The sequence below is a fragment of the Amphibalanus amphitrite genome, unplaced genomic scaffold, assembly GCF_019059575.1.
Source record: "Amphibalanus amphitrite isolate SeventyFive unplaced genomic scaffold, NRLGWU_Aamphi_draft 000228F_arrow, whole genome shotgun sequence".
In the NCBI taxonomy this organism is placed as follows: Eukaryota; Metazoa; Arthropoda; class Thecostraca; order Balanomorpha; family Balanidae; genus Amphibalanus; species Amphibalanus amphitrite.
In genome coordinates this window covers 431,169-457,556 of record NW_024881723.1, presented here as the reverse complement: position 1 = coordinate 457,556, position 26,388 = coordinate 431,169, and the positions used below count along the sequence as shown (strand labels likewise).

Sequence of the window (26,388 nt, the reverse complement as noted above, 5' to 3'; positions counted from 1 at the left end):
CAGCGAGCCCCTTACCAATATCAAAGGGTCCTAAGCCAGTTTCTGAGGCCTCCACGATCGCTTTTTGGCAAAGGTCGATTTCTAAGTGTATGTGTTACAGTGTGTCCGCGAAATCCGTGAGTTCGCAAATTCCCTGGTTGATCCTAGGGACTCCGCGGAGTCACGTAAACTCTCGTGAATCCGCGGAATCACTGCCGTGGCTTCGCGGATTTACTAGAGTTTTCAGTGCATCCGTGAAGTCACTGAAGAGTCGCGGGAATCTGCGAACTTCCTAGTTAGTCCGCGGATTAGCGATTCTTTTTCAGTGAATCCGCGAAATACCGATTCTTTTCAGTCATATACGAGTTAACATGATTGGAGCGGACTTCAGCCGTCTATAGTACTATTCAAGAAGGCTGCGTCTGTCCGTTACCGAGGTCCCGCTGCGGTGAATATACAGTATACACACGGCACATACCTCATGTCGGATGGACCCCCATGGTTTTTCGCTAATTTCTCGCGAACAAAGCAGCTGATCACGACGAAACTTTCGGTACCCTCGAGTTCATCAATTTTACACCTAGCCTAAAATTTTCATGACCCTGACCCAACTGACCTTTTGTCCTGTGACCTATTTCTTGAGACAATGTTTGGGCAGAATCGCGAATCGGCGTTCGTCATCTTACATTATCCGCACGTTTTTAGTCTTTTTGTGGCTTTAAACGTTCAAACATGTATAATGATGTTGATGCAATGCATTATGGTGGACGACAAGGTCACGTTCAGGTCAGTTCAAGGTAAATGACCATTGATGGAGTTAAGTGCTTGTGCGAGGAACATTGTAATAGTTATTTGAAAATATATTATTATCTTGTTTATCTTGTTTATCTTGTTTATCTTGATTATATATGTTCGACAAAGGCCAGTGGCCGAAATATCACATATTTTCTGTCAATAAAGTACATTTTTCGGCACTTTTTTTATTCAATATCGAGGAAAGGTCATGCTTATATATTTTCAAATAAGTAAATGACCATTGATGACCTTGGTTCACTTTTTGAGTTTATTTGTTTCTAGAGCGGTTTTTGGAGCTGATTTCGAATTTAACAGCTATTTGAAAATTTACGAAGTAGTTTTGGCGGCTTCGTAGCATTCTTCAAAGCTGTCAATGGTAGTCGACACCACTATGAATAGCAAGCAGGACGCCTATTGGTTGACATGACCTAACCTAACCCGACCCGGCATATCTGCATGAAGCGATCGTCTGTGATAAAAACTAACATGAAATTCGTGATCAGCACCCCGAAACACCCTGTAACATCCTAACTTTACGGAGTTCTAAGAGGGCCCGATTTTCCCAACTTTTTAAGTCATTTACCTGACTTGGAAAGTCAAATGATGACCTAAGACTTTTGCGAAATTGCGAAATTGGCGCAATTGCGAGGTCGAGGTCCACTCAGATAGTTACATAACTATTTACAGCAAATACCCACGTTTAAGTGGAATAGTGCTGCGCGCAAGTTTTTTTTATAATCTAAGAAAATGGTACCTATTTACAAAAAAGTTAGGATACTTACGTAACAATGTGACATAAAACTTACCAAACGTCCCGACATTTTTATTCTGATAGACTGATTGTACCTAATTGACATGCCGGCCAAAGCACAACACGACCACCATATCGGCAACATGATTCGGTTCCAAATTCCAATTGTCTTTGAGCCTCTACGAATAATCGGCATTAGCTCTAAATAACGTTTTTTTTGGACATTCTCTGAAAAAAGAATCGGTATTCCGCGGATTCACTGAAAAAATAATCGCTATTCCGCGGATTACCTAGGAAGTTCGCAGATCCCCGCGACTCTTCAGTGACTTCACGAACGCACTGGAAACTCTAGCAAATCCGCGGAGCCACGGCAGTGATTCCGCGGATTCACGAGAGTTTATGTGAGTTCGCGGAGTCCCTAGGGATTTCGCGGATTAACTAGTTACTTCGCAAACTCACGAATTTCGCGGACGCACTGTAACATATGCACTATGCAGGCCTCGGAGTACCCTCGCGAGTCTTTTTGGGACCTCACTCCGGTCTTGAAGATAGGATGGCCCACATAAGCTTCTAAATGCCCTCACCGGCTGTTCACGGCCCTTGGCCGATCTTTCAGGGCCCATGTTGGTGCCTGAGGACCCCATGCCGGCATCTGAGGGCCCACACCTATTTCTGAGGCGCCAACCATGCTGGTCTCTGATGGCGCGCCGACATTCGAGGCTACCGCCGTACAGTTACGTAGAGGTCCCTGCCGGTTTTCAAAAACCTTACAACATTTTGAGGGTCACACACGCTTCTTAGGGTCCCAAATAGCATCTAAAAACCCATACATTTTCTAAGAACTTATTCAGGACTCTGAGTCCAGGCTAATCGATGAGGGTCACACGACGGTACATGAGAATCCAACGTTGATACTTGAGGGCCCAACCAGGCTACCCAAAGTTCAAGCCGATCTCTGAGAGCCTCACTGACCCCAAAGGGATAAGTGAGGACCCGCAAAAAGGTCAAGTGACTAGTGAGGGTCTAGTTACCTGTCCTACAGAGGAGGAAAAAGGTCACGATCACCAAATGTGCACGGCAGATCGTGACCCACTCAGTTGAGTTGGGGCGCAGAAAATGACACGAAAGGACTCGCCATCACCTGAAGCTACCCTCCCAGTACCGATTTTACCCCTAAAGGTCATGCGATGACCTTATGCCATTTGACCCCCGCCACGCTGGGCTATTCATCATCCAGCTGGAGGGGGGGGGGCATATTTTGCCTCCTTGTCTAACTTCTGAACCGATGGTCTTATTAAGACGGGGAAAGCGGTTATCGAAGGCTCTCAGTAAGACAAACCTTTAGAGTCATTTTTTTTTGCTTCACCCGTGCCTTGGTAGGAGGGGGGGGGGGGGCTATTCCCCTCCTTCCAGACTTTTCGATATATCTCCAGAACCGCTGCGCTGATCGTCACCAAACTTTCAGCACCCTCCCGGGCATCAATTTTACACATATTGACCAAAAACATTTCCAAAGGCCATCATAGGTTGGTCGCAAATGACGTCAGAGTGACGTCATGTTCTACCGTTTTCCACACAAAGCAAGTTTCGCGGGAAGAGCTGTCAGGCCTATCGCTTTGAAGATACGGAAAAACGTTTAAGATATAAGAGGTGTAAAATTACCAGGACTACTAAACTGCTATCTGGAAATTTTGAAATTGTCGAATTTTGACCCCCAAAATAAAAAAAAAATCTTTAAATAAAATAGCCAAAAATCCCGAAAGTTTTTAAATTTGAGAAAAAAAAAACAGAATATATGTAATAGCCCCTACCGACTGCTATTCACATACCAACTTTTAGATCGACACATCTTTTTGGCCAAGTTATAGCGAAAAACTGTTCAAAATTGATGACGTCAAATTTTCAAGCTAAGTTTTTAGCAATTCTAGACTACGTAGCGAAAAACAAAGACCACCATTAGACTTGCCGTTACGAACTGCATCGAATCACTACCCATTTTATGATGTTACCTATTCAATTCAATCAATACCCATTATTCAATACCCATTCAATCAATACCTATTATGATGATTAGGTACCCAAAAATATCAACTTTGAAATTTGACATTTTTTACCTGCAATTGACCTGTCCTTCACCAGGAAGTGACCTAAACCGTTATTGATGGTCTTATAACCAACACCTTGAGTTGGAAATGAAAAAAAATCGTTATACGCCAGGTGCAGCCATAGCGCGGGACGCGACGCCAGCGCTGCCTATCGGACCCGGGATCTGGCCATGGAAGAAAAGAATTTTGGTCAGTGTAAGCACAGATTTTCGTGGAAATGAGCACAGCGTGAGAAAATAGGGAAGTTACATAAAAATGTCGCTATACTACGCTGTAGTTCGCTATCTGAGCAATATATCCCTGCATTTCTATCCATGACGGATAAAAATTGGACCTGGGATCTGACCCTGGAAGAGAAAAATGTTTGTCAGCGTATGAAGGGATTTTCGTGGAAAGAAGCACAGTGTGAAAAAATAGGCAGCTTACGTAAAAATGTCGCTACACTACGCTAGTTACCAACCGAGCAACATATTTCTGCACTTGTATCTATGGGAGAGAAAAATTCGACACGGGATTGGCACATGGAAGAAAAATATATTTGCACCACCAAATGAAATTCAGATATATCACTCCCGTTATGTACATATATGTTTAGTCTTAAATGAAACAATGTAACTATATTACGACAAACGGCATGACACCTCGCATATATCAACCCTCGCCCGCAGGGCATTTTTCATAACACGGCCTGGCAGGGGGGAGGGTCGATGCGACCCCCCTCGCGATTGGCTCCTATGGCACCTAGAAAAACCAAATTTTGTAGGTAGGTGGATCCCCTGGAGTTCTCGCCCCTGTGCAAAGTTGGTTGCTCTAGGTCAATATTTAGGGGGTTTTGGGGGGCATAAATGTAAAAATTTCGCTAAAAACAGGTCAAAAGTTTTTCGCTTATAACTTTTGATCTAATTAAGATAGAGCAAAAAGAAAAGCACCAGTGAACTCAGCACGTCAAGGTGCGTCGAATGGTATACTTTTTAGCTTGCTTAAGTGTACTTAAAGTTTTTCTTAAATTTTAAGTAAACTTTAATTAATTAATTAAGTTCAGCTTAACCAAATTGCATCATATCGCATATCATTCGATTCGGCTGATCACAAGGAACACAATGACACCATTTTTAAGCTCTAGCGTCATTATGTGCCAAGTTTTTGGCAAAAACGTCATTTGACCTCAGCTGACATCATTTGACCTGACCCATGGATAAGTACACAAAACAAAGAAGCACCAAGTGACCTGCTGTTAAGTACTGTGGTTTCAAAGCACAAAAGTGATAGAACGAAGCGGATATCTCCAGTATTTTCCGAATTTAGTATTTTCTCATAGGCTTAACATTAGGTACGACGTAATGACCTCTAACTGACCTCAGTGTCCTTTTTCATAAAGATTCTACAATCCGATTGTAGTTTGTACATTTGTAGTTTTCAAAGTACAATTTTACAAACTACTACTTTTCATAAGGCCTGGACATGCGGCATCCATAGAATTGTACTTTCGATCCCGGAGCGTAGTTTTGCGGGGCTTCGTCTCCATGACAACGGAGTAAACAAAAACTTCTGCAACAGTTTTCGAATTCGATGTTGTGTTGCAAATTGCGTATGATGTGCTGATAGTTTTTGCAATTTTTAAAAGAAATAATTATTGATAGATAATTTGAATTGCTTTTAGAGATCAGCCACCGCTTTGCACATGCATAGCTAGAACTTTTATGCTGAAAATATTAACATTTTCAACATTGCAATCATTTCAAGATATGCCTGTCTCGAGATTTGGTATCTGAGTAAGTCCAACAAGTCATTAGTTTCTTGAAAGACTGTTCCGTGAATTGTTTAGACAATAATGCAAAAATGGCTGACAAAGGTCTAGGTATGACCTCAGTAAGCCCATCCGAGAAATAGAGTGGCAATTATGGATATTGTTGACCGTCATAACTCCCTAGCGACGGGCTATGTGACCTCAAATTGCTTTGAGCCTTGAATTACCCGTTTTGATAAGTAATGCAGCCTAGTGAAACATGAAGCAGCATGAAAGCCAGCGAATAAAATGCCAAAATCAAAATGCAAGAGCATTGTGACGAAGAGAGAAGCAAATAGATAGAGCCGGAGGCTGGAGCCACCCAGGAGACGGGATGAAAACTGATACAAATACAAGCCTTTCCTACTGCGTGAAAGGAAATGGGCTACATCTTGAAGAGAAGGTGCATGGTCATTCCATTGTGTTGGTTGAAGAAACTGAGCCGGAAACGAATAGGACATGAGCGTAGGCTGTTCTTTTTTCAAGAGAATTTCATCCGCAAAAAAGACTGCCTATGTTGCTGTCAGATTGTGAGGTATGCTAAAAAAAAAAATGTTACATGAGTCGATCGATGGTAGGTATAGTACCTAGTCATTATGTATTCAGATATTTATATCAATAATAGCTAGGTATATATTTATCCTTCACTTTTAGATCTTATTCATTAACTTATTACCAGTATAACGCCTTTTGGGGCGACTAACGGAGCGAGCGAGAGGGTGGGCCTTGCACGTGCGAAATTGCGAGGGGGTACCTCCAACTGACTTGTGCACGGCACCCTACTAACTGGTCTCTAGCGATGTGCCAAATTTGGGCACAATCGGCCCAGCCGTTCTCGAGATCTGGAAGCGGCACCCTGCACGTGCGCACGTGCAAAATGGGTCCCAACTGACTTGTGCACGGCACCCTACTAACCGGTCCCTAACCGTGTACCAAATTTGAGCGCAATCAGTCCAGCCGTTCCCGAGATCTGGAAACGACCCCTGCACGTGCGCACGTGCAGCAGCACCCCAACTCTGGCACATGTATATGCAGTGCCTAGTGGGTGCCTACCTACATGCCAACTTTCAGCGCAATCGGCCAAGTAGTTACCGAGATATTGCAACAATTACAAAACTGACACCTCTTCGTTTTGCACGTGGCACGTGCATAAGGGGTCACCCACATGCATCGGGAATAGTCCAATACTTGGTAGAAGGAATGAAGCTACCCTACAAAAATTACCGCGTGTAAATTGGTCAAGTGGTTGCTGAGATATAAGCCTCGCAAAAGCGTGACCACGGCCGGCCGGCCGGCCGGCCGGCCGCTCATACTCAGAAATTTCCGTTAATCTAAGGAAAGACTACGCTCGCTTCGCTCGCTCCGTAATGACTGCCTACTGATAAAAGGTTCGTATGAGTAAGGAAAATAAATTGTTGATAAAATACCGTATTTTTATCGAATTAAAAACTCTGAATGGGCCCGAACGATGCTACGAATTTCAGCGCTTTAGCTCCATACATTCAAAAACGCCATGGGCGTGGGTCAGCCGGATCGAGGGGGGTCGGGTCGAGCCGTTCAATGCCGGCATCTTTTTCGGAAATGTGGCTCACATGAAGTTATATATAAACATGAAAATGATGAAAATAACCAGTTAATTGCCTTTTGGGCGAAGAACGAGCGAGCGAGCGAGTGAGCCCTGCATGTGCAGGACGCCAGGGTACCTCCAACTGGCTCGTGCAATGTGCTATGTGCTGTGCACCCTACCAACCATTTATTAGCTGAGCACCAAAGTCGGATGCAAGCGGCCCAGACGTTCCCAAGATCTGGATGTGACACCCTGCACGTGCGCAAGTGCAAACGGGGCTCAAACCAAGGCCATATATAGGGCCCAAACTGACTTTGCACGGTATACTCTATCTAACCGGTCCCCAACCGTGTACCAAATTTGAGTGCAATCGGCCCAGCGGTTCTCTAGATCTGGAGGCATCCCTGCACGTGCAGTAGCACCCTAACCGCAACACATGGGAATGCATTGCTAGGTGGGCGCCCACATGTATGCCAAGTTTTAGCGAAATCGCTTCAGTAATTACCTAGTTATTGAAATGGGAACAAATTTGGCACCTCTTCTTTTTGCATTTTGCACATGCAGTGGGGGCCACTCACATAGATCAAGAGTATCCGACCTTTGGTAGATGGGATGCAGCTATCCTACAACAATTACCGCAAGACAATCGCCCTAGCGGCGGCTGAAATATGAGCCTCTCAAAATCACTACTTTTGCAAAACAGCTTGAAAATGAGCACCCTTGACTTTTCACGTGGCACGTAGCAGCGGCGGAACACCTTCAATTAAGGAGGGAGGCACTGCCGACTTTTGGTCCCATTCTTTCCATGCACCCTAACCATTTAGGTTAGGCCTAATGTTAAAATGGCAAAATCAAAGAGGGGTACAGTGCCCCGGTGTCCCCCCCCCGTTCCACCGCCTATGGTGGCACGTGCCATGAGGGTCTCTGAAATGCATCAGGAGTAGTCAATTACGGAGTAGAAGGAATAGAACTATCCAATTAAAAAGACCGCAGGCCCAATCAGTCCAGCGGTTGCTGAGATATTAGCCTCTCAAAAGTGTTATTGGCCGGGCCGGACCGGGCCGGGCCGGGCCGGGCCGGGCCGGGCCGCTCAATAGGTACTGAGATTTTCCCGTTATATTGAAAAGACCTCGCTTCGCTCGCTGCGCTCTCTCGCTCGTATTAATACATATTGTGTATCTGAGCATGGTTATTATTGAATTAAAATATATTAGCAACGTTAAGCTGATTCCTATGCTTCATCTCCGAAATTCTACACACGGTTAGGGCGTTGTAGATTTCGATTGTATTTTCCGTCAAGAAAATCCCAAAATCAGAGGAACCGTTCTTTTTATGAAACAGATTGCTAGTTTTTTGGCTGATAATAGGGTTGGGACCTATCTGCATGCTCTTTATGTTTTGGTAAAATAAGAAAGCTCAGAATTTTTAATGATTTAATTTAAAATCAATTTGTTAAAAAAATGCCCAGTTAGCTCAAAAATTAATTAATTGTGACTGAAAACAACTTGCTTCTGATTGGTCGGGCTAATCATGACGTCACATGTAGGTATATAGCTGTCTGTATATTTGGCGCAGTTGAGGCATTCATTTTCTATGTATTTCCCTATGGTAAATCGGAGTGATTGGTCGTTTATTCAGTGTCTCTTTATTTTGCGCTGGTATTGCGTGGCTAAGAAGTTTTATCAAGAATGGCATATACTAAAATGTTCGTTTAATAGTGGAGCTTCAATATCTGTGAGTTTTAATGGCAAGTGAAAACTGATTTCGCTGTTATTTTATCTGGAAATTACTCATTTTTTAGGTCAATATTCAAAATATTTTACTGGAACAAGTTGACACTTGCTCTTGATTTTTGCACTCAAATCGCGTGCGAGTCAACTATACTGGGACTTGCAAAGAATCTTGCTGATTAATTAACTGTGTTGTTATGGCACTGTTTGCAAAGCATGGATAATGAAACTGTGCTACATAGCAATGCCTCAAGTACCTAATAAGCAGGAGGGACAAAGTTCAGAGTCCAATCGAGAAGAATCTGTGCAAATGCTACGAGGACCAGGCAGCTCTGATACGATGGCTAGTCGTCTCACTCCATTAGACCAGCTGATTCCTGACAGCACCGACTCGGATACAAAGATGGAGCTCATCTTCCAAGCCAGAAACCAGTTCTTTGATGGAAGATGGGATGCTGCCTCTGTCTGCTTTGTTGGCCACTTTGGACGGGGCCGAGCTCCGCTCCTTGCGTGAGCGGCTATTCGCCTGTCATCCAGAAATAGTTCCTTCGTCTGCTGGCCGTTCCCTGATCATGTGCAATACGGGGAGCTGTAATAAGGGAAGCAACTTTCCATATGAAAGGGGTGTAGGTGCACCCCCATCCACTAGAAATGCACCCCCATCAAGTCAAAGCGCACCCCCATAGGCTAAGCGGCGCCCCACACGCCGCGCAACACCGATTAGCTCTAGGCAGATGGCGAGGGTGATTTCCCGGCTCTGCCATCTCGCCTGCCATCTTCCATCTCGGTGTCGTGATGCTTGCGGCCTTGGGAAGCGTCCAGTCGTATGTAGGGTAGTGTAGGGGTACGGTTGAGTTCAATAAGGCCCTTACATTTGAAAGGTTTGAACAACCCGCAATCAGCACAACATACCACAAGTTAAATAAAAAACTACCGAACTCCGCCCAACTAATATTAATAAACATAGGTACAAGTTTTTGGAGCCAAACTTATCATGGCCTATATAAAAATATATCTCAAATCATAAACGTTATCGCGGGTGATGGCGCCATGATTTGCTATTATCCAAAACGGATGCAAAATAAACATGTTTGTATGGTATATGTATGTATGTTTGTTTTAAAAACGTTGCAGCGGCGCTGGGGACTGCAGTCTTAGATCTGGGTATGTTTGGCATCTGCAACTCTTGATACACACATTAACCCTATTTCGGACGGGGGAGGCCTTTCAGAATTTTCTTGTGCAATTGTCAAACGCCGCGAGACATTCAGCTCATATTTGGTGATTTTTCCTAAATGCTCATTGCGCACATCTCAGCAAAAAAAAATGACGGGTCAGGTCAGGTCAGGTAACCAGAACGGGTTTGTTGGCTACACCTAAGAAAGGTTTGCAATCACGTCAGAGCTTGAGCTTTTTTCACGGAGCTATTTCCTCTCATCAGGTCTTCAAAACAGTACCTCCAGTATGTGTCGTTTGTACCTATATCTCAGAAATTTTATCTGTGACAGGTCAGGTCAGAGTCGTGACCTTTACATTGCAAGCCTATGAAAAAATATTGAAATGCGACCTGCCTCGAGTAAACGAGTCAAAACTACCCAATTCTTTAAGAATTATGACAAATTATCTTATCTGTAGGTAATGATCCAGGTGCCATTTACTGACAGGCAGGCATCGGTAAAATCCTTTTTGAAAGGATTGCATTCCCAATCCACATTCCTAGTGCAGAAGTGGATTGCATTCCTACCCGCAATCCCCTTTTTTCACATGGATTGTGATCAAATCCGCAATCCTTTTTTGCAATCCTGTTGTATTATTATGTGCACTAGTGGATCGGGGGGAGGGAGGGGGGCATAGGGCCGTGCCTCCATCCCCAAATCACCCATGTCTAGTACCTACCTAATCTTGCGAGTAATTCCTATCTAAGGCACAGGTATTTTATGGGAAATATTTTTTGCCTCAAACACCCCCACCTTTAAACCTCTACCCAACCAGTGTTTTATATTTTTAAAACTCGCCCTCAAATACGTAATTTTGCCCTTCCTATATGTAGTTCATCAGCGTATATTATTTTGAGCGTTTAAATTAAAAGCGTTTAAATTATTTCAAGTTTCGATGTAAAGCCCTTGATAGCAAAGTACATTAACCCATTAATGCCGGAATTTTTATTTTTTGATTATTAAGTTGTCCTTAACAAATGTTAGTCACACGGGTCCCAGTAAGAAAACTGTGCAAGCTTAAAAAGATTGTTCCATCGGTTCTCAAGTTATAAGCATGGGTCATAAATGACCCAACCGGCATTAGTATAGTCACAAATAATGAGTTATCACGAAAACCGATTTAGCTAGATACCTTATTGTGTATACTGTATAGCGGTCTCAGCCAAACAATATTAAGAGGCACTGCATTGCAATGCTTTGCAACGTCTCATTGGCGAGGCCGTTGATGCCGCTGGCAGGCCTGTGGTGCCCCCGTTAGGCCTCTGGTGCTCCTGACACTGTCAGGGGCACCATAGGCCTGACAGGCCTGTGGTGTCCCTGGAAGGACTGTGGTGCCCCTGGGCCCTGACAAGCCTGAGGTGCCCCTGACAGGCTTGTGGAGCCCCTGACAGGCCTGCAGTGCCATTGCTAGGCCTGTGGTGCCCCTGGCAGGCCTGTGGTGCCCCTGGCGGGCCTGTGGTGCCCCTGCTAAGCCGCTGGTGCCCCTGGGTCCTGGCAGGGCTGTGGTGCCCCTGACAAGCCTGAAGTGCTCCCGACAGGCCCGTGGAGCCCTTTACAGGCCCAAGGTGCCCGTGCGAGGCTGGTGGTGCCCCTGTGAGGTCGATGGTGCCCCTGGCAGGCCTCTGGTGCCCCTGGTAGGTCTGTGGTGCCCCCTGGCAGACCTATAGTGCTCTTGCTAGGCCAATGGTGCTCCTGCAGGCCTGCGGTGCCCCTAACAAGCCTGTGGTACCCCTGACAGGCCCGTGGTGCCCCTCGGCCGGCCGAGTCGCCGGCCCGACCCGCGTCACGGCCCCGCACGACTGGTCCGCACATGATATCCCAATATCGCAGCACTAGGCCTGGGGTGCCCCTGTCAGGCCTGTGGTGCCCTTCCCTGATAGGTCGGTGGTGCCCCCGGGCCCCAGGGGAGGTCATGGGTGATCCATATGACCCCCCTCCTTTGGATCCGCCACTGTGATCTGATCACAACCCCCAGAAATAAATAATCGTATAATCATCAGTTGCTTCCCTTGTATTCAATATACGAGAAAATTGACAACACTATTGCCGGCTGGGTCATTTATGACCCAATGATATTTATCGAGGAAAAAAAGTTATCCGATGGCGACAAGAAGGGCAAAAATATACATCATGCCCTTTTTAGACAAATTTAAATGCCAGGTGGACGATCATTCAGCAGATAGTATAGTGCAAACATGATATAATATTACTTTTTGGGGCGGCGCGCCATTGCCAGTCACCGGCGGCTGTGCAGTCCCGTCGTTTTTGGCTCCAGAAACTTCAGTGGACGAGCTCACACAAGTTTTATGCGGCTCCGACGCTCGTCACTGAACCCACAAATCCAACAAAACACACGCACAAGTTCCTCAAAGTGCCACTTGCCTCCATTGAGAAAAAAACATTAAGATTTTGCTTTTGGGTCATATATGACCCAAGCGGCATTAATGGGTTAAGCCGATGAAGCCGGTCTCATAATTTTCAATCGCAACAAACCATTTCAAAGCACTAACTAATCAAACACAATCCGGATTGGATTGCAAAAATTGGAAGTATGATGCAATCCAATCCGCAATCAAATCCTGTTTTTTGGAATGGATTTCAAATCCAGGTGCAATCCACCAAAAAGGAATGCAATCAGGATTTTGCAATCCTGCAATCACAATCCTACCGATGCCTGCTGACAGGGGCACCGGAGAGGGTTATCTGAGGGCGGGATCATGTGAGGTGATATCTACCATACATCAATGCTCACAATACTTACAATATAGACAATGCTTACAATACTGTTACAATACTTACGATGAGACAAGCAAGCACTCTGCCGTTACAGTTCTAACTTCTGTTTCGAAAACCAACGTTACACACATTCGCTGCCATCATAACATGTATTGTTTGACAGTAACAAAATATAATTGACATCTGAACCCCAAACGGGCCGCCATCCACTCAAATTTTATAACCCTGACCAGTCAGGGGGCGAACAGAGGTCATCTCCTGGGCATTACACTCAGACCTTGCACAAAATATCTCACCTCACAGTGATCATCACAACATACCGCCGACTAACTAGTAGATTTCCAGGTATAGTCGACTACAGAATGATGTTTCACTTTTTACAGGCAATTATTTGCCTGGAGTGGTAGGCTGTGCCGCATCACACGGACTGAGTTCACAAATTATAGCTTAGTCCCAATGCTCACAATCGACATGCTTAATTGCGTGATAAACGGCACAACTTAGCGCTCCAGTCCACTGATAGCTTGAAGCTTCTGAGGAGTGGAACATCATTCTGTAGTCGACTATACATACTTGCATCAGCTCTTCTTGCTATTGCAGACGATCATCTCCTCAGGGTAAGGTTGTTCGGGACATGAACGAAGATCTTTTTCGGAGTTTCATGAGTGCTACTGCAACGGCCTGGCATAAAACAGGACTTGTACGCTTTTCCCTGCACTTTGTCCTTCAGTATATCACAAAATAATTGTTTAGAATCCATCTTACGCTTCTTTCACAGTCTCCCTTGCCACCGTAGGGCGTAGATAGATTGCTGTTGCTGTTAAGTTAATGCACGGTAGATAGAAATTACCTCGGTTCTCAACACCTTCAGTTATTTATATGAAAAAGAACAAAGAAATTATTAATAAGATTAGAGAAATGTTAAAATTTTAATTGTAAATTAAGCCAAATGCGTATTGGAAAGAGCTTTTGCTCTTCAGCATCTTCCGATTCACCATGTTTTTCATTTGAAAATTCGAGGTACACAAAATGTTTACCACGCGCTCAATGTTAAATGGGAACAGTACACGGCAGAGCATCAATTTTTGACACTGAACCTACATCCGTGAATGATTTAGCATAATTTAAAGCTAAAAACAGCGCGGATGGCAGAATGAAACAAACAACCTTTTTCACACATAGAAATAACATGTAATCGGTGGTGCGCCAGATGCGCCGTTATTTGTCAACCGCAGAAACTGACATGTGACGTAACAGCATCAAGAGCGTCTTTTTCAAGAACCTTAAAAAACATGTTTTCTATCTGTCTTCCCCCATTTCTCTCAGCATATTGATTTTATGAGGAAATTGTATGCAGCATATATTCTGCGAAAACAGTTTGATCATTTCTATACATTCTTAAAAAATCGAGTTCCCAACCCCATTGCCGAATGTGAGTTGTAGGTTTGTGGAATTGTAGTTTGTACTTTCGAATTGTACTTTTTCCTTTATGAAACAGATTTGTACAATCGAAAGTACAAACCTACAAACTACAACAACAATTCTACAATTCCAGGCTTTATGAAAAAGGACACAGGTGAGTGACATAAAAAACGAACTATATGTTATACAACTTGGTGAACTTAGCACACCCTGAAAGTTTGAATGAAATCAGTCTAAACTGTGAGTTGGACAGGTGCAAAAAGAAAATTGAAATTTGACCATGTCCTTGTACCGGTTTTTCTGACCTGGTGACCTGACCCAAGGTCACACGGACCTGAAATTTTCAGGTCATATGTAAAAAGGCTGCCCCATAAGCTGTGCCAAATTTGGCGGCGCTGCGCGCGCCGTTTTTATGCTATCTTCGAAAAACCTTAGGGGGGTCGCATCGACCCTCCCCCCTGCCAGGGCGAGGGTTAAGACATATTTTGACCATGCAATGTAGGTAAAATGCAATTTGTAATGTTTATAAACATATTATCTTCTGCTGCCAAATCCCGGTGCCAATTCTTCCCGAATATTGCTAAAAAGTACCTCAGGGTTAACGTATATTACTTAAATAAATTGCAGTATACCAACATTTTTTTTCATTTTATCGTTTAGTCTCCACACAGGGACGTTTTCATCTAAAATTTGCCCGCCAGAGCCACCGCGAGACCTAGTCGCACGAGTAGCCGATAGTCGGCGCCACCGTCGCACTCGGCCGCAACCAGTATACTGACAAAGTGGGGCTATTATGATCTCGCCTGTTGGTAACTAAATGTGGCGTGCTTCATAAATGATCGCCGCATAGAGAAACAACCGTTAAATGAAGAAAATGACTTCAATTTTACTCATAATAACAATCTGAATCCCAATGTCCACTTCTATATGGAGTTTGTACCGTAACGTGGCCATTAAACATGCATCACACAGCCCCAGTAAAATTGGGTTCATGTGCTGACCCTTGATGACGTGACCTTTGACCTGACCTGGTATTATCAGTGACCTCTAATAGCAACAATCAACATATGTACCAGGCAACTGACGCCCTATCGCTGATTTTGGATATAATGCGTTTTACTCGATGTTATAGCGCATCGCCTAGAAGACCCGTGAACGGCAAAACATTTTATCTTTGACCTGACGTCATTGCCAGAGGAAGAGTTTGACTGTACCCCAGACTAGACCAGACCAAAGCAGAACAGCCCGCGAGCCGACAGACCGGCACGATACCAATTCGATCGTACAATGAACAGAAAAACAAATGAGTTTAACAGCATAGGCGGCGGAACGGGGAGGGCACCGGGGCACCATGCCCCCTTTGATTTGGGCGTTTTAGCATTAGCCCTATGGGCGTTGCATGGAAAGAATGGGACCAAAAGTCGGCAAGTGCCCCCCCCCCCCCTTCATTGAAGGTGTTCCGCCGCTACTGTTTAACAGACTTTATATATCATTTCCCGTATAAAAAAAGTGCTTAAAATTAAATGTTTTTTACGTACATGCTTGATGCACCACGCATCAAGCATGTACGCGAAGCTGCACAATTACACGAATGATAAAATACAGTCGCGTCGGTGGCGGAGGGGAGGTGGATGGCGAAAAGCAGGAAGCGCCGCGCTCAGCCCACGGCTCAGTGGCTGACTGCTCTCGGCGGCGCTGCGAGCGCGAATGACCCGGGCTCGGGTCATGCGGACCTGACGAGCGGGCGGTATGACGCAATCACATGGGCGGCGCTCGCCCTCACCGCGGAGAAAAAACATTATCAGTTGACTTATAATGTTACATTTATTAACAAAACATAGCACATGCCACATACATATATCTCATTGACCGTTGACGCACTGGCACATCCACCCCTCACAGGTCAGTGGTGACCGTACCCGCTGGAGGGCTTCTCCACATAGACGGGAACGTGCACGGGCACCTTCTTGACGTGGTACTTGTGCTGCACCACGGGCACACGCTTCACGACGGGCACGTGCTTCACCACGGGCACCTCCTTGACCACCGGCACGTGCTTGACGACGGGCACGTGTTTGACGACCGGGTACGGCTGGGGCACGTGCTTGACGACCGTCTTGTGGACGGGCTTGTAGACGGGCACGCGGCGCACCACCGGGTACGGCTGGTGCTTCACCACCGGGTAGCGGCGGTGTTTGACGATCGTCTTGACCGGGTAGTGTCTGCGGACAGCGGCGCCGGGGCTCGGGTCACACTCGGGGTAGGGTACGCCGGTACGGGTGTGTGTATATTGGACGAACGGCCAGACACGGGCGCCGGCCATCTGTGGGCGGCTGTGAGCGGGTGCGGGGAGCACCGAACGACCGCCGCGGCCGGCACCTCTGTACCGGTGTCCGGCCAGTGCACATACACAGCTGACACAGAGCTACACGGAGGGGCGCGTCTGAGCGCTGGGTACTCACGTCTGGTGGCCATATCCCCCGTCGGCCTCGGCCACTGCGGCGGCAGCGACGACGACAACCAGCAGCGCCTGAAACGGGCGGCGACCGTCAGCGAAAGCTGCAGGGAATTGTGGCTGGTGGTAGCGTGCTATGGAAATAGTCGCAATGGTGCACGAATTGCTGGTTTTAGTGTTGAAAATAATTGATGGAAGCGATAAGCTACCATATTCTTTGACCATTCTTTGCATATTTTCCTATAGTAATGGCAAAGAAGTTGGCAAAGACGAAAGCGGAAAGTTGAATTTAATCTTTTTGCATTGCACTATGTAACCGAACTGCATTTCACCGCTTACCAGCAGCTTCATGATGTGAGTGGAGAGGTGAGGTGAGCGATACTGTGTCGGTGTACGGCCGGCGGCGGCCTTTATAGCGGCCGGCCGCGACGGGCCTGCTGTCCTCGGCACTGCAAGGTCACATTTTCGGCCGACCTATGTAGCTAGAAAGTTGAAATTTGAATACAAGGTTTCAAATTGATGCCACTGAAAGTACCGCACGTTTCGTGTTGACACGTTAAAGTATTTGGAATTACTGAAAAACGGGAGGAGGCTCTGTAGAGCCCCCCCTCCCCAGTCATGCGCGGGTTAACTCAAAACCATTTCAGTGGTTTGGAAAGGATCGCGGAAAAGGATTTCAGTGGTTTGGAAAGGATTCCAAAACCATTTGGAAAGGATCGCGTTTTTTGCTTCTCATCTGAACGATTGCCTATACCTACGGATCCAACTTCTGGTCGCTCAGCATTGTGACTCCTCTCAGGCACAGCCGGCGCGAATAACACAGTCGCCTCCATGTACGCGAATAAAGCGCGTGGCTAAGCCCCTTTGTGGTGCCATTGGGTATATGTCATTCTGTAACTGCTACAGATATCAGCATATCGTGTACACTGTACATATGTAAGCAACACTTTATTGCATGTGGTTGCAGTGACAGTGCCCAGCCTACCTAATTGTTGCATTGTTTTGTTGCTGGTGCACTGGCGGTCGCAGCCGCTAGCAAAGGGGGGGGGGGCAAACTCACACTCGCGGGACATAACATTTATCAGTCACCGGAGGGGGGTGGGTGATCGGCTAATTTTTTACGTCCACGAGGCGCCGCGCAGTTGGCATTACTTATGCTTCATCCATGTCATTCTTGCGTGGAATCTTTAAGCTCAATTTAAGGCAAAATCACCAGTTCCATTTCTCGTCCCATGGTGTTTCCACCGGTCGGGCCACTGCACCATGGCGACGGATCGGTGTAGCAAATACTGGAAGGTCGGGCACGCGGATTCATGACCTTACCACTATAAAACATTTCGGAAAAGTACAGATGCCTATACCTCTTGCTTTGAACAAGCATGTGAAACACCAGAGAACATTTTCAGACTATGACATTTACCCATATACGAGTAGTTGTGTGGCGGCGGGAGAGAGTAGGTACACCGACCTCTGGAGACCAAAGGTTCCTGGCTTTCAAAATTGGCATCTGAGGGCCGCGCGCGACTCCTGCGGGCTTCGCAACGGCTCTATTGGGGCTCACTCAAATGCCTAGTCCTCATGCCAAAAAGACTGGCCCTGAGTCCTGAGGACTTCATCAGTCTCTGCCAGCCCCAGGACCCACAACGGCTCATGGGGTCCCGACGTCGAGATATGAGGGAATCTACGCGGGACCATCAGGACGTAAAGTGATCTCGATCAGGACCAACGTAAGGCTGTGCAGGAGTCTGCGTAAGCCCTCTGATCTTCAGAAGCCCACCCATGTATGTTTTCACTTAGAGGCCAGTTTAGGGCCCTCAGAGACCAGTACAGGGCCTGCAAACTGCAAAGGCCGGTAGTTTGAGACCATCAGAGACCGAGCTGGGCTCTCAGAGGCTAATGTGGGTCCTTACTCATTACAGGCCAACACGGGGCCCTCAGAGGTCAGCGTGGGGCTCTAAAAGACCGGCATGAGCCGTCGTTGGACCCCAGAGGCCAGCAGAAGGCCCTCAAAGGTCAAGATGGGCCTTTCTCAGAGGCCAATGCAGGCCCTTAGAGGCCGTCATCAGGTCTTTACCAGCCAGTGCGGGGCCCTCAAACTCCCTGACCCGTCAGTGAGTTTGAAAATTCCCTTGTAAACTCCCTAACGAGTTTTCAAACTCACTCATGGGTCAGGGAGTTTGCAAACTCCCTAAGGAGTTAGCAAACTCACGGATTTCTCAAACTCCCTGTAACATATATGTATGTACATTGTACATCTATACTAGGTTTGAGCTTAAAGGTAGTGTGCCAGCTTTCTTGGACCATATGGAGTTAATGAACCGGATAAGGAGAACCGGATTTTTAGAACTTATCCATACCTTCAAAACTCATGGAAACGTCTTAAATTCTTCAAATTTTGAGTACCCCAGTGCGAAATTCGCCCCGACGGATTGTCGGTCGTACCCCAACCACATTTCCCACCACTATGAACAATAAATGCACACACTAAAATCGCTATTACCGAGAGGCTCATCCAATCAAGTTTCGATAAACCCGTTCATCATCATCTCCTGCGGTTTCGAACACGCCTGTTAGGTGGCTTCATGGTGGCTTCTGATGCTCGTCGAGGTCGGAATTTCCAAATACGCGTGGTGCGTCGGGCCGCGCGCTCTGACTTCGGCCAAGAAAAATGCGTCAGCTGATCATTGTCATTTCTGCCACTTGCGTGTGGTGAAATGGGGTCATAACTTAAGAGACGGCTGTTTCATATCAATTATTTTACATAAAATCATATTTCAAACCATAAATTAATGTTGGACAGCCAAATTAAAGAAACAATACCAATACAGGCTTACAGTTTAAGTTCGACATTGCGTTGTCTACGATTAGACAGCTGAAAACTCATTCCCGTACGTTGTAACTCTATAATGACCTTTGCTTATTGTCACATGTGCGCCGCATTCGCGATTGTTGTCGACGCCTGTTTGCAGGTCAGCCCACTACAGTTGTTATACATATCGAAAAACCGATAAACTTTTAGGCAAAAAGGCACTATTCCAGGCCCATTTTTGATTTTTTTTTGCGATATTAGGTAAAAACAGAAGCTTCTTATCCTAGGAAAAATAAAATGGGAAATCATTGGAAGGTGGCACACTACACGCCTCGGCGACGAAGGCGTTTGGCATACTCGTACATCTATAGTAATAACATTTAAATCTATAACATCTAAATATATACAATATGCATCTATAATAATAATATTTAATTCTATAACATCTGCATATATACAATATACTTCTATAATGATAATATTTGGGCGACTTATTATAATACGAAATAATTTCTATTCCTTTTCTTTGCTTATGTTGCTCTACGTGTACACCTTTTTTGTGAAAGTTATCAGGAAACATTTTGGTAACCATTAATGACGTCACATGACCCTGCAGTTGTCAAATTTCAAACAGTCCAGGCAAACAAATGGCAAACATCTGAACAGGCACGTTTGGTCCATGAGTGGTGTAAAAGTCTCCATTAAGACGCAAATTTGCGAAAGTGAGTCACGTGATTTTCCATGAATTAGCTCATGCTTATAGTAAGTAATGTACCAATAGTAGTGGTACTAGGGTGACCCGCGTGCTCCGCAACGCGAAAAGGGATATTTTCGATCGGCGGGTGTTCGGTTGTTCTTGTGTCGGTTGGGTTATCTATCCATTTCGGTCGATTGCTTTTTGACGGCTAAACGTTTTGGTTTGTGGAAAAAATATCCATCGCATCGAGGTGCCCGTGTCTGATAAGCATGCTTTTTACTTCAAAATCTGTCAAATGTGCTTTATAATTGAGGTGCGTAGTTTTAAGACAAATGAAAGGCGTAGATAATTTTCGCTAAAAATCGTTTTGCAGAGGTTTAAAACATTTATATTTTTAAGAATACTGTTGCTTGTCATGCAAACGTGATGATTGGATCTTGGAGAGAATTGAATGCTCTTTCTAATGATAGCATTTTCAATTGTCAAGCGTATCAGGTTAAGCAGCAAATCCCGTGTATCTTTTTAGTGGCACATTATGGACAAATACCATTTTAATTCAGCGATTTTTCCACATTGTTTTTGATCAATTAGCTGTCCACAATTTTTCCATGAGAGGCGGTACATTTCTCTTGGCAATTGACGTTGTTTCAACTCTCTCAGTCTGATGGTCACGGGAAAATAAAATAAAATCCAAAATCCGTTTAAAATGGCACTTTTTGAAATGAAATTGCCCTCACACTTGCACGTGGCGCGTGCCACCCCTGCACCGCACACTATTCGATTGCCCGTTCGATTCTCTACACGATGCTGTTTTCCCCGTGCCGATCGGGCGCACGGCTACCGAGATACTGCACGGGGAACGGACCCGTGTCGGGCAAATTTAGCCATTTTCGCCCGTTTTTGCCAGCCGATTTATACATGTAAAGTCTATGACGCGAATTTGCACTTTTTGGGCACGCGCCACGCGCTCGCTATCGATCCGATCGAGCCGAGACCGCTCAAAGGCACGTTGTCCATCCTTGTTCTATAACTTGCGCAAATTTCAGCGCGGTAGGTGCAACGGTGTGACCTGTAACCCGCGCTACGTAGCACCATGTCGCGACCTTCGTAATAGACAGAAACTACGCCTTCCTCAAATAGTAATATAGATATTCGTACCCCCTGCAACTGACCCGAGCTTTGGGACTATTTTTAAAGGGAAAACCCGAGGCATACAACTTGTAGGTACGTAAAGACATGTAACACCCTATAGTTTTCAAAGGCCTCGGTCATCTATTGTGGCTCTCATAAGGTAATAAAGCTGAAAAAAGGTGATACCTATGCGCCATTCGCAAAAAAAAGCCATTTGAGAAGATCTGTGAGGTCCAATCATTCAAAGTAGTCTGCCTGGCCTTTGAGAGAAGGGACCATCGCTTGCACGCCATACGCAAAATAGGTATTTGGTGGTATATTCGTTCAAATGTTTGCAATGCTTGACGTTGCCATTTTCTATCAATTGGATAAAAGCGTACCCCCTCCCCCACCTCCACGTCGCTGCGGAGGGCTTAAACACATATCTTTTTTTAAATTATATTGACAGCTTACATACTAATAACAAATGCCTATAAAAAGTAAGAATTGTTGTTGTGTTAGACCTGTGACTGCATAAGCTCCGGGGCTTTCCATGTGCCGCCCGGCCGATTCGTCAGCCGTGTGTGTGTATGTGTGACCTTGCAGTGCCGAGGACAGCAGGCCCGTCGCGGCCGGCCGCTATAAAGGCCGCCGCCGGCCGTCCACCGACACAGTATCGCTCACCTCACCTCTCCACTCACACCATGAAGCTGCTGGTAAGCGGCAGGAGCTCATTTTCAATCGGTCTTCTGGCTCGGTCTCAGCTTCAAGTCAGTCCGGACTAATACCCCGAGCTGTTTGTTCTATAAAATGGTTAATGTTTTGCCTTGTATTCTTTTAAACGAAAATATAACTATATTGAAATGATATAGCAAAACAAATAAAAAAAAACTTAAGCGGACAAAGCAAGGTCAAAGTCACACCATTCCTGAGAATGATTTCAAATGCTTTTCTGTTGCGAAATTCGATGCCGTCTCACATTCTGTGTTAAATGAGATATCTTTTTATTTTCAGGAAAATAATGTAAAACATAAATTGGTGGTACCTATGTCATGCTTAAAGGGAAAAGCTATCGAAAATGGCTAATGATTCAAATAACTTAGCGTTGGCGTTCTGCAGTTGATCCGGCGGTGACTGTCCGTGTGACCCGGCAGTTGATCCGGCGGTGTCCTGACTGTCCGTGTGACCCGGCAGTTGATCCGGCGGTGACTGTCCGTGTGATCTGACAGTTGATCCGGCGGTGACTGTCCGTGTGATGTGACAGTTGATCCGGCGGTGACTGTCCGTGTGATCTGACAGTTGATCCGGCGGTGACTGTCCGTGTGATCTGACAGTTGATCCGGCGGTGCCTGTCCGTGTGACCCGGCAGTTGATCCGGCGGTGCCCTGACTGTCCGTGTGACCCGGCAGTTGATCCGGCGGTGACTGTCCGTGTGATCTGACAGTTGATCCGGCGGTGACTGTCCGCGTGATCTGACAGTTGATCCGGCGGTGACTGCCCGTGTGATCTGACAGTTGATCCGGCGATGATTGTCCGTGTGATCTGACAGTTGATCGGGCGGTGACTGTCCGTGTGATCTGACAGTTGATCCGGCGGTGCCCTGACTGTCCGTGTGATCTGACAGTTGATCCGGTGGTGCCCTGACTGTCCGTGTGATTTGACAGTTGATCCGGCGGTGACTGTCCGTGTGACCCGGCAGTTGATCCGGCGGTGCCCTGACTGTCCGTGTGATCTGACAGTTGATCCGGCGGTGACTGTCCGTGTGATCTGGCAGTTGATCCGGCGGTGACTGTCCGTGTGACCCGGCAGTTGATCCGGCGGTGCCCTGACTGTCCGTGTGATCTGAGAGTTGATCCGGCGGTGACTGTCCGTGTGATCTGACAGTTGATCCGGCGGTGCCCTGACTGTCCGTGTGACTGTCCGGCAGGTTCTGACAGCCGCCATGCTGGCCGTGACCCTGGCCGATGGAGGTCACGGTTACCATGGTTACCAGACCGAGCACGTCGGCTACCAGAAGGTGCGCACCGTGGTCAAACACCACCCGTACCCGGTGGTGAAACGCGTGCCCTACGAGGTCGTCAAGCCGGTGCCCGTCTACCGTCCCGTCTACAACACCGTCTACAAGAAAGTGCCCCAGCCGTACCAGGTCGTCAAGCACGTGCCCGTCGTCAAGCACGTGCCAGTGGTGAAGCACGTGCCGGTGGTGAAGCACGTGGAGGTGGTGAAGCACTACCCGGTGGTGAAGCACCACTACCGCGAGGAGAAGGTGCCCGTCAAGGTGCCCGTCTACGTCGAGAAGCCCAAGTACGGACACGGCCATCACTAGTAAATAAAAGTGAGCACCATTGAAATTGTATCTCAGGCCGAATGTTAACATTTGCACGAGTTACCATGCTAAAGAAGAAAATAAACTGCTGCCTATACCATTATGATGTGTGCCGGACAACAATGACTTTAACAGATTATACAGGACGCCCGGAAAAAAGTTTACCCGATTTTTTTAAGGACGCCATTTAATTGCGTCCCAGAAAAGCTATTTCTGGCACCTAAAAGCTGACTCGCCCCAAAATTGGTCCTCAGCACCTATTTGGTGGATACCAGCACCAATCATGGAAAATGACCTTAATTAGCTGTTTCTGGCACCTATTCATCGGTACGCCTTACTCTTTTTTCTGAATCTGGCACCTAAATGCTGAGCGTAGCACCAATCTAGTAGAAAAATGAACTACTGGCTGGTAGAATCATGTTGTTCTGGTATAATGACCCCTGGAGTCTAGCCTAAAGGTTGCCAGTGCAGCTACACTCTAAGACAGCCCCGTAGTGATCTCAGCATTGTATATGACGTTTAAGTAAGCAAATAATATTGATTTGTTTGAAAAAACAATGTCATTTAAATATTTAAAAGTATTTATTTGTAATGCTTAAACGAAAACATTTTTTGTGAGTACCTAATTGTCTCGATTTTGACCATTAAAACGGGTATTGTATTTTTTGACGTCATCAAATAGCTCCAAAAAAGAAATGTAATGTTTTCATTCCGTTCAAGGTCGCTGAAGAAACGCGGGATCTTGCGTGGGACATTGTCCGTTGTTTGCCGCGCAGAGTTGTGCCGTGGTTGTGCCTTTTTCATCCGTTTCTTACTTATGTCATATGTGTGCATGAAGCTTTGATTTTGTTTTTGGTTATTGTGTGGCCGGTCAGTCAAACGCCCCTGTAGAAACCGGATGCTGCGTTTGATCGAGATGGAGTCAGACGATGATTGCAGAAAGCTAATAATATTGAAAAAGGGCCGGTTGCGTGGCATGTCTGTTCAGAGTTGACATTTTGCTTTACTCCAGTTTATGACCTGAGAGCCTGGCTGGAAGTGACGGATCCAAACTTTTCACGTTAAAATGGCTGAGGGTGCAATAATCTCTAGTCTCTACATAGCGGGCTGGTATAGGAGCGTCTTGCTATGCTGCACCATAGCTGGCTAGTGATTCTCTTTTGGCTAGAAATGGCATTAATCATTATCTCCACTGGCGAAAATGGCACTTGACATCACCGAATGCAACGTTCATGTTGTTAGGATACATAAAATCAGGAAGATTACGCGAATTAGGTAGGCAAACGTGGAATAAAATAGGTGCTGGATGTTTTGGTTTTGGTGCTGAATCAGCAAACAGCAAATACGGAGTTCAACTAGACGATCTGGCAACTTTAGGCTGTGTGGAAGCAATTAGGTGCCAGATTCAGATATTAGGGTGGAATAAGCATTTTGGGGCTGATCAGCAATTAGGTGCCAGAAACAGCTTTTTAGGGACCAGAAACAAATATTCCCCTTTTTTTAATAACATTTGCAATTATTATCTAATTCCCTTGAAATTTACGATACTAAGCAAGTAGGCAAAGTTTCATGCGAATCGGTTGTGATTAGCATGAATGGTGGCACGTCAAATAAGATCGTACGATTTTAGAGCCAGGGTGCATCCCGAAAGAAATCTTGCATACGAAAATTTCAATGCCACTTTTGCTTCCGGATCACGGACGTATAAATAAACTGGACTGACAATCCCAATGGACCTCCTATGGAAGATAGTGAAGCCGACAAGGCGCCATTTTACGTTGCCAAAAAACCGTGCTCTGGAAGGTCATCGAGTCAATACAATTAGAATTGCGTCCAAACGGATGATCGGATCGAGATGCTGGTGGTACCGTTCGACGGGTAATTCCTTGAGGCAGGTGATGATGGATGTCACATGTCACCCGGTGTCACATGGCGCCTGCCACGTGCCGACAAACTTACAAAGGGCAAAAACGTTTAAGCGACGCTTCACATCAAACGAAGGGCGGCACAGGTGCCAAACTCACAGGTCACATGTCCCAGTGTTCGACCACTAACATATGGTATGCTCGGCATCAGGGGGTGCGGAATGCACGCGCTAGTGGCGAAAAACATGTTTTGAGGAGGCATCCTCCGATTCCGGAAAACCTTGACCTAGGCACACCAAATTTGGCACACTGACACTACTGGACACGCGCTTTAAGGTGCTGTACAAATAGGCGTGCTGGGGTACACGGTGCACGTGCTGTGCACGTGCAAACCTTTTGATGTTGCACTCCAGGTGTCACACATGCGGGTAGGGCGGGTTGCGCTGGCAAGCTCAAAGTGCCAAATTTACACAGGCCACCCAGAATGTATTCCAGCATAGTTATTGAGCATATCCATCTTCTGGTGGCCCCCAAAGGTGCGCTCTGCACGTGCAAAAAATTATCGGCGCCGGGCGGTGGGGATGCTTGGACACCCTATGTGGATTTATGTAAATATCTCGAAAACGGCGTTGTGTAGCGCCACCGTTTTTGGCACACCTTTTCATACATCTTTTTCACAAATGCTGCATAACTTTCAGACTTAGGTCGCACAAGGTTAGGTCACCAGGTTACGTCCAAGTGGCCTTACCTTAGGAAAAATTATAATGCCCGCCATAGCTACACAGACTATACAATCGGCTTAAAACGTGCAGCAATTGATAAGATCAACAGTATATACGTAGAGTACCTACCTCTACCTCGAAATTTCAATATCACTGACCTAGGGTTCTGTTGATTTTGCGACCTCAGACCACCAGCACGGCAAATCATTTATTTTGTCAAATTCGGGCTCCTACACCTTCAATCAAAGGGGGGCACTGCCGACTTTTGGTCCCATTCTTTCCATGCAACGCCCATAGGGCGTTGCATGGAAAGGGC

At 46.1% G+C, this 26,388-nt stretch overlaps 2 protein-coding genes across 2 annotated transcripts; one reads left to right on the top strand and one right to left on the bottom strand.

The window, feature by feature from the left end:
- The first annotated feature begins 8,705 nt into the window (after positions 1–8,705).
- On the top strand, positions 8,706–23,506 carry LOC122385714. Its single transcript, XM_043374163.1, has 2 exons — positions 8,706–8,717; positions 23,087–23,506. The coding sequence occupies exon 2, from the start codon at positions 23,102–23,104 to the stop codon at positions 23,483–23,485; it is 384 nt and encodes a 127-aa protein (XP_043230098.1). The 5' UTR covers positions 8,706–8,717; positions 23,087–23,101; the 3' UTR covers positions 23,486–23,506.
- Positions 15,895–17,037, bottom strand: LOC122385713 (zinc finger protein 512B-like). The gene is made up of 3 exons (XM_043374162.1): positions 16,883–17,037; positions 16,551–16,618; positions 15,895–16,310 (listed from the first exon to the last, which is right to left on the bottom strand). Exons 1-3 carry the CDS (start codon positions 16,892–16,894, stop codon positions 15,992–15,994), a joined length of 399 nt encoding a protein of 132 aa, XP_043230097.1. The 5' UTR covers positions 16,895–17,037; the 3' UTR covers positions 15,895–15,991.
- Positions 23,507–26,388: the final 2,882 nt, after the last annotated feature.

What these genes read in the sequence shown, in the direction of transcription:
- LOC122385714 (XM_043374163.1), top strand. Translation starts at nt 23,102, where the DNA reads ATGCTGGCCGTGACCCTGGCCGATGGAGGTCACGGTTACCATGGTTAC.
- LOC122385713 (XM_043374162.1), bottom strand. An exon ending in GGGGGATATGGCCACCAGAC is followed by an intron (nt 16,311 to 16,550) that starts GTGAGTACCCAG and finishes CGCTGTCCGCAG; the next exon opens with ACACTACCCGGTCAAGACGA.